The 7457-nt window shown below is 52.3% G+C and overlaps 2 protein-coding genes; one reads left to right on the top strand and one right to left on the bottom strand.

Moving 5' to 3' along the window:
• Positions 1 to 2874: 2874 nt before the first annotated feature.
• On the top strand, positions 2875 to 4844 carry CHC_T00001223001 (hypothetical protein). XM_005718651.1 is given in 2 exon segments: positions 2875 to 4113; positions 4114 to 4844. The coding sequence occupies 1 exon segment, from the start codon at positions 2875 to 2877 to the stop codon at positions 4111 to 4113; it is 1239 nt and encodes a 412-aa protein (XP_005718708.1). The 3' UTR covers positions 4114 to 4844.
• A 371-nt stretch (positions 4845 to 5215) lies between these two features.
• On the bottom strand, positions 5216 to 6312 carry CHC_T00001222001 (hypothetical protein). XM_005718650.1 is given in 2 exon segments: positions 5216 to 6120; positions 6121 to 6312. The coding sequence occupies 1 exon segment, from the start codon at positions 6310 to 6312 to the stop codon at positions 6121 to 6123; it is 192 nt and encodes a 63-aa protein (XP_005718707.1). The 3' UTR covers positions 5216 to 6120.
• Positions 6313 to 7457: the final 1145 nt, after the last annotated feature.

Raw genomic sequence — 7457 nt, 5'->3', positions numbered from 1 at the left:
GTTGCCCTGAAGTTTTGCGTAGAGGCTGAATTTATCCACAGCTTCATCGAACTCGACCTTGTCGAGGCCCACGACTACGATGCCTTCGACGACTTGACGCTCCGACATTTTCTGGAATCCAAGGCTACAGAGAGTCCCGACTGCGTCTCTCTCGACTCCCTCGAGGCCATGGTCAAGAAGGATCTCAAGATGGACATGTCTGACAGTCGCGCAACTTCACGCATGGAGAATATCTTCATCTCCTACAGCGCACTACTACGGCGACATGGCTTATCCTGGCTCTCCAAAGCCAATCCAAAGGTGGCTGTGAAGCACGTTCTCTCGGCCATCAAGCCCGAGTCGCTACTTATTCGGCTGGAATCTGATCTCCACCTAGGACATTCCAACTTGAAGAAGGACCTTCCTGCGTTCATGAAACACGCAATGCGACTAGCAGACGCCTTCCAACTGCTCGATATCGGACCAAGGGGCGACAAGCCCGGACAAAAAGTCAATTCGACAAACTCCGCGCGGGGATCTAACACGTCCCCCTCGTCTCAGAGACCAAATGGCAACGTAGGTATGGAGCGCCCACTGCCATTGTGTCTCTACCCGCCGCACAAAGAGAGGGGATTCCGTCATCTTCTCCGAGATTGTCGGGCTTGCCCCGACGATCAGCGTGCGGTCCTCCGTGCTCAACTCCAATCCAATCGCCAACGTGACGGTCCGTATGCCAACACACGCAGCCGTGGACACAAGGATACCCATAAAAAGGGTAATGCCGATCCTTCAGATGCTCAGTCCCATCACAAGGCCATCGGACGTCTACAGAAGGACAACGAACAGGACATATACAGTTCTTCCTGTACAATCACCGTCTCGGACGGTGCGGCAAGCACCACGGTCTCAGGACGATGCGACGACGGGAGTGACGACAGTATCGTCTCACCCCGGATCGCCGAGGCTGCTGCAATCAAAGGCATTGGACGTATCACCAAGATCCGAACCGTCGAGCTCACAGTGGCGCTCAAGGACAAGGCCGAACCGACTCGTTTTTCCTTTTCCCGGGCATGGACCTGCCCGCGCACCGTTCTTCATCTGTCCGCCGGCCAACTTGCCCTCCTCAACATCCAGTATCTCGTCCCGGATGACGATCTCGCTTGTGAGGACCTTCTCATAGGTCTACCAGTCCTTCGTCACCTCAAGGTCGACACCAAGACGTTGCTGGAACAGAACTGCGCCCGTTTGGACGGCACGGACTGTTCACAAGTTGTCGGATCGTCACCCATTGGCAATCTCGGAAACATCGGTCGCCTCATGAAGAACCGTAACGACTTCGACAGCGATTCTCAGGAAAACGAGGCTCAACTCGATCGCAGGCGTCCAAGGGTCAACTACTACTCCACGCGCATGGAGGAGGACCCTTTTCCAGACCCGTCCCTCATCGATCCGCGCGATGCGGATCAAGAGGCAGACGTCAAATTGGCTATCAACGACATGGTGACAAGGGCGTCAAGGGAAGGACTCGCAGATAACCACGCCCAAGATCTACGGCATATCGTCGACAGTCTTTCTGACATCTTCCGAAACACTTTTTCAGCTGGACCTCCTGCCGACGTTCCGCCACTCCGAATCAGACTGAACCACGACGCGCGCCTCGTGCGCGTGCGTTTGCGCAACTACTCTCCGGACCAACGGGAGTTTCTAAAACGACATATTGACGACTTGGTCCGTTGTGGAATGGTGTTTTTCAACCCATCTGCAATTTGGGCAAGCGCACCGCTGCTGGTCCCCAAACCCGGACCTGCGCGTTTTCGCTTCACCGTCGACCTCCGCCCCGTCAACCAGTATACAACAGTCTGTCAATACCCGATGCAGAACTTGGAGGTCGAACTGACCAAGACGTCTGGCAGTCAGTTTTATGCCGTATTCGACCTTTCACACGGCTACTGGCAATTCCCTCTCGCCGAGGATTCCCAAGACTGTCAGTCGTTCATCACACCGGATGGCATCTACACGCCACGCCGTGTATTGCACGGCACTATAAACGCCGTCACGTACCTGCAAGCCACTCTGGCCTCCATCTTCCCCGAATCCCTTCGTCAAAATGTCTTGTACTGGCTCGATGACATCATGTGTCATTGGGCCACCGTTTCCGGTTTGTTGAAAACGATTCGTCAGCTCTTCGAAGTACTGTCGAAGCACAATCTCAAGCTCCATCCTGGGAAGTGCACACTCTTTGCCAAGGAGATTCGCTGGTGCGGCCGTCTTCTGTCCGCCGCAGGTATCCGGTTCGACCCCCGCCGAATCGACGGACTGCAACAAATGGCCGAACCTACTGATGGCGCGCAGCTTCAACAATTCTTCTGTGCGCTGCAATGGGTCAAGACCGGCATCCCCAACTTTAGCCGTATTGTCGAACCGCTTCACAACTTCTTCGAAAAGGTATATGTACGTTCCAACACACGCAAAAAGCGCCCCCTAGCTCGCATTTCACTGGCAGATGTCGGCTGGGACCAGACGGAACGTCAGGCCTTCAAGTCGTGTATAGAAGCCCTAGCTCGTCGTGTCACATTGGCACATCGTGACGCGACGAAACGACTCTGTGTCTACACAGACGCCTCCGACTCACTCTGGTCCGGAATAATGACTCAAGTTCCAACTGCCGACACGACCCTACCACATGCTGAACAACGTCACGAACCGCTTGCCTTCCTCTCTGGTAGGTTCAACACGCAACAAGCCCGCTGGTCTGTACTTGAAAACGAAGCCTACGCAGTCCTCGCGACCCTTCAGCGCATGCACTGGCTGGCAGCTACATCTGCTGGATTCGACTTGTTTACAGATCACAACAACCTGATCTACTTGTTCGATCCACTGTCCATCGTGCCTGATATGTCGCAGACTACACTGCGCAAGGTACTGGGCTGGGCTGTCAGACTGTCCGCATACAATTACACCTGTGTGCACATTCGCGGCACCGACAATGTCTGGGCCGATCTGCTAGGCCGCTGGGCACCACCTCCAACCATCCGCCGTCTCGTCCGTATTCCCGCGTTACCAAGTGCATCGGCTGACGATTTCGAATGGCCTTCTAGCCGCGACATCGCCAAGGCACAAAACGAAACGGCCCTTCCCCGTCCCAAAAATCTCCAAAAGTCCAACGGTCTTTGGCTCACTTCTACCGGTGCGATTTGGATACCCGATGACTCCACAGACCTGCAGCTTCGCTTGTGTGTCATCGCCCACACCAATGCTGCCGGTCATCGTGGCTCACGCACAACAGAACACGTCATGTGTAAAGCCTATCACTGGTCTACTCAGTCCGCCGACATAGGCGAATTCGTCAAAGCGTGCATCCACTGCCTTTCGACAACCGGAGGGGGGAAGATGCCGCGACGTTTTGGTCCGGCTTTTCACGGCACACATCGGAACGACTTACTTCAGTTCGACTACATCGACCTAGGGACCGGATCAGACGGTGCAAACTACGTTCTCATGATGCGTGACGATTTTTCAGACTACAAGTGGTTCTTCCCTTTCGCCGATACGTCTGCAGCGAACGCCGCCACTGCCATCATTGATTGGTGCGCAGCCTTAGGCGTCCCGAAATCGCTAATGTCCGACGGCCCGACGCACCTCAGGAATGAGACGATTCGCCTTGTTGCCAAAGGCCTCAAGGTCCCGCACCACTTCACTCTTCCATATTGTCCTTGGTCCAACGGCGCGGTTGAGAGACTCGGCAAAGAGCTTGTTCGGACCTGTCGCGCCACTTTGTCTGAGCTACAGATGCGACCGGAAGAATGGCCAGACATTTTGCCAATCATCCAAAGCACTCTCAACAACACCCCGTCACGTCACCGCGGAAATGTCGCTCCCATCACAGCATTCCTTGGGGCCGACCCGACACCTCCCATCCACACCTTCTTGCGCTCCTCCACAGTTACCTCGATGACTGTCAGCGAAGTCCAAGCCGATCATATACTGAATGTTGACAAGCTCAAAAGTCTAATTGCGGATCTTCATCTTATCGTCTCCGAAAGCCTGAAGAAAAATCGACAAAAGGCCCGTGAGGCCGCGTCCCGCGGCGAACTTCCGAAGTTTGAAGTAGGCGATTTCGTCCTCGTCGCCTGAGAAGAGTTCTCCTCCAATGAGAAGCTGTGTTTGCGGTGGCGCGGACCACGTCGAATCGTGAAAGCATTGTCCGATTACATCTATCTTGTAGAAGACCTGAGGAATGGGACGACGAACGAGATCCACATCGTCCGTCTCAAGTTCTATCACGACTCCAGTGTCAACCAAGAAGCTATCATGTCACACGTTCTGTCGTCGGAAACAGGAATGGTAGTTTCCCGATTGATGCGAGTCATAGACGAAGACGGCGACCTCAAAGTCCAAGTACGTTGGAAAGGTCTTCCAGATTCCGAGGACACTTTCGAACGACTCCAGCGCATCTACGACGACGTACCAAAAATGCTCCTCAAGCTACTCAGCCGAAAGTCCACTCCTTCGGCGCTGGTGTCTCGCGCACGTCGTACAATTCGCCTCTGATAGGGGGGAGTGTAACCGCGCCCATGCCCGTGGGACTTGGATATTGTTTCAGAAGCCAAATTGTCTTCCATGCAGGCTCAGCCAATTTGGCATAATGTAGTCGGGCCGCCGCCCGCTTTACTTGGTTTATTGGTTCAGCAGCCGAATATCCTTCCACGCATGTTCTCGTAATTTGGCACAGCATCCTCCTTTTGGAAGGTTCCGCACAGTACAGTAATCAGTCCTCCTTTCTTCTGCTAACAAGCATTTAAGTAGATCCGCCAATAAACCTCGAAGATGGTCTCCATCATCGAAGGACCACCTTTTCCATCAAAGCCAACCTTTTTCTCTTTCGCCCTGCACACCACCAGGTGTGGCAGCACACTTGTGCTAGCTCAACAAGATGGAAAAAAGATACTCTCGACACGGCAGTTGACTTCTGCGTTGTAGAAGGGTGTAGTTCGGTGAGATCTACACGTCTTCTCCAGCCATTTTTAAAATGCCCAAAAAGGAGCCTTTTTTGACCAACCTCAAAACGTTTTATGTTGATATCTTCGAAACCAAAACGCCTGTTTAAAAAGACAACTCATCATTGATACTTCATTAGATTCTTAGTCTCTCTGTGCATTGACAACCGCCATCCCAATGTTTTGCAAGATGTTATTGCCGAGCGCGTATACGTTAAAGAAATGGTGTCCAAACTGAATGTTTTAAAGTTTCGATTTAATTTATGTATTTTTGCAAAAAAAAAGCTGGCCTCATATGAGGCCATGACTGACCTCAGATGAGGTCAAATTGCTTGTCGTCTAGACACTAGCCATGTCCAAGTATCTATATGCCCGCACGAGATCTGAAAGATCATCGACTTTCGCGGTTAAGCTGTACAATCCATCAATGTCAGCTATGTCCATTTTCTGTGCATAGACCTCCAACAATTCTCAGTTGCACCAGTGCACATCAAACAAAGAATGGCTTGCGAAAGAGCTGTCAAAATCAAAAAACCGGAACCCTGGACCCTCATCGGCACTCTTCCTGGTTAGGTTCCCTTCTAACTGGTCATTTTGTATCAAACAATTAGGCATTTCCCATCTAATAAGTTCCGTCAGGTCTTCTTGCAGCTTGACCTTGGTGTTGGACAGCTTCTGGCTTGGTTTCGTTTCACGCACAGACGAAAGCTCCTTTGACTGAAAAAATGAGGTCAAGTTCTCACGCATCCACAGCGGTGAATAACATGGTAGCCCTGCCTGCAACAAATCGGGCAACACATTCCTGCTTGCGCGGTGCAGACGCACCGTATCTCTCACCACCTGCTTACGCCCTTCAAGTTCCAATATACACATGCCAGTCTCCTCACCGTGGTCGGCAAGGATCATTTGACGACTTTCCACGTCTGCAAACAACGGCTTGGCGACCAGATCAGGAGCAACGCTTGACATTATTGACGGCACTCCAGCATCGTTCGACGTGGATGGGCTGCATTTTAGGTAGTAATCACTCTCATTCGTCTTGATCTTTAGCACGGCTCCTCTGTATGACGTACGGATCTGAACCAGATCCCCTATCAGATGCCAATTGCGTCCACGCAATATTTCGCGCACTTTTCGAAGCGTTTCATGGTGCCATTCGACAGAGGCCCAAGGCACCCGTTGAGGCGGCGAAACGTTGGCTGCGGCCTGTTTCAGTTCTCGTCGAATAGCTTGCTTCGCTCCTTTCTCCGAGTGCGAGACATGGACGACACCGCTCCGTGATTATCGGTGATGGCCACCCAACTACATCCAGAAGGCACTCGTTCAGATTTCTCATAGCACCCAACAACGAGAATACCGCGGCTTCCCGAGTCTGAACAATCATCGGTTTTAACGGACCACTCCTCCAAGTAACAATCTCGAAGAACAATGAACGGAAATTCTATACCAATGACTGTCTTAGCAGCGCTGCACACATCATGTATCGGGGTGACATCTACCGTGTCAGAAAGAAATCCCGGAAGCCTCCATTCTTAAGACCGTTTGCCACAAGCAAAACGTATCGATTGCTCATATCAAAGGTGAGAAGTTGCACCTCATTGACCGAATCCCTTTCACAGCGTGCCCTGGACGACTCGTAGATAGGCTGTTCGCTGCGGAACATGTGTTCCAATCCTGGGAGCAATCTTGCATGCCCTTTCCGTCGCCCTTGTGATATTTTCCAATAAAATCTTTTGTGCTCGTTGTCGTAGAGCGCGTTGAGAGAATTTGCGTTTGTACAAGGCGATCGCAGACTTTTGGGTAATGTTCGTACTGAACAAGATGGCAAGGGACGCTACTCTTCACTGTTCAACGGTACACCTCTGCGAACAGCCGTGCGGACAGCACCACCCCGTTCCCCTCATAAAGAGAAGTGAACACGTGTACTTTACTACTTTACATACTACTTTATTATTATTAATTATTAATTTAATTATTATTATTACAGAAAAGTTCAGCACCACCCCGTTCCCTTCATAAAGAGAAGTGAATACGTGTACTTTACAGAAAAGTGAACACGTGTAACGAGCCGTCCCCTTTTTTCTTGCTTACACCTAGACTAACGTCTAGGAACACGTGTGTACAGCGTCGAAATTTTTGAGAAAATTCACTGGAGGACGTCAGTTGGAAACCCTACGCATACGTGGCGCATCGCAAAGCGCGTCGCGTCTCCTTCTGATGTCAGATGTGTGTGCCGGAGTGGTTTCAACACCACCAAACTCCACTTAGTCTTTTGCCCTCCACGCTCACCGCCGCCGCCTTCGCGCCCCTTCCCCCAACCCTCAACCCTCAACCTTTTCATCCCCGCAGCCCGCCGACGCGCCGCCCCGCGCGCAGGGCATCCAGCTGATGTGCGCGATCGCGCAGGATGACTCGGCGCTGGTGCGCGCGCTGGTGCGGCGGCACGCCCCGCCCGCGCGCGCCGCGCTCGCCAACTACTGT

This window comes from Chondrus crispus, genomic scaffold (assembly GCF_000350225.1).
Source record: "Chondrus crispus Stackhouse genomic scaffold, scaffold_421, whole genome shotgun sequence".
In the NCBI taxonomy this organism is placed as follows: domain Eukaryota; phylum Rhodophyta; class Florideophyceae; order Gigartinales; family Gigartinaceae; genus Chondrus; species Chondrus crispus.
The sequence above is the reverse complement of the archived record's forward strand: the minus strand, read 5'-3'. Positions and strand labels throughout refer to the sequence as shown.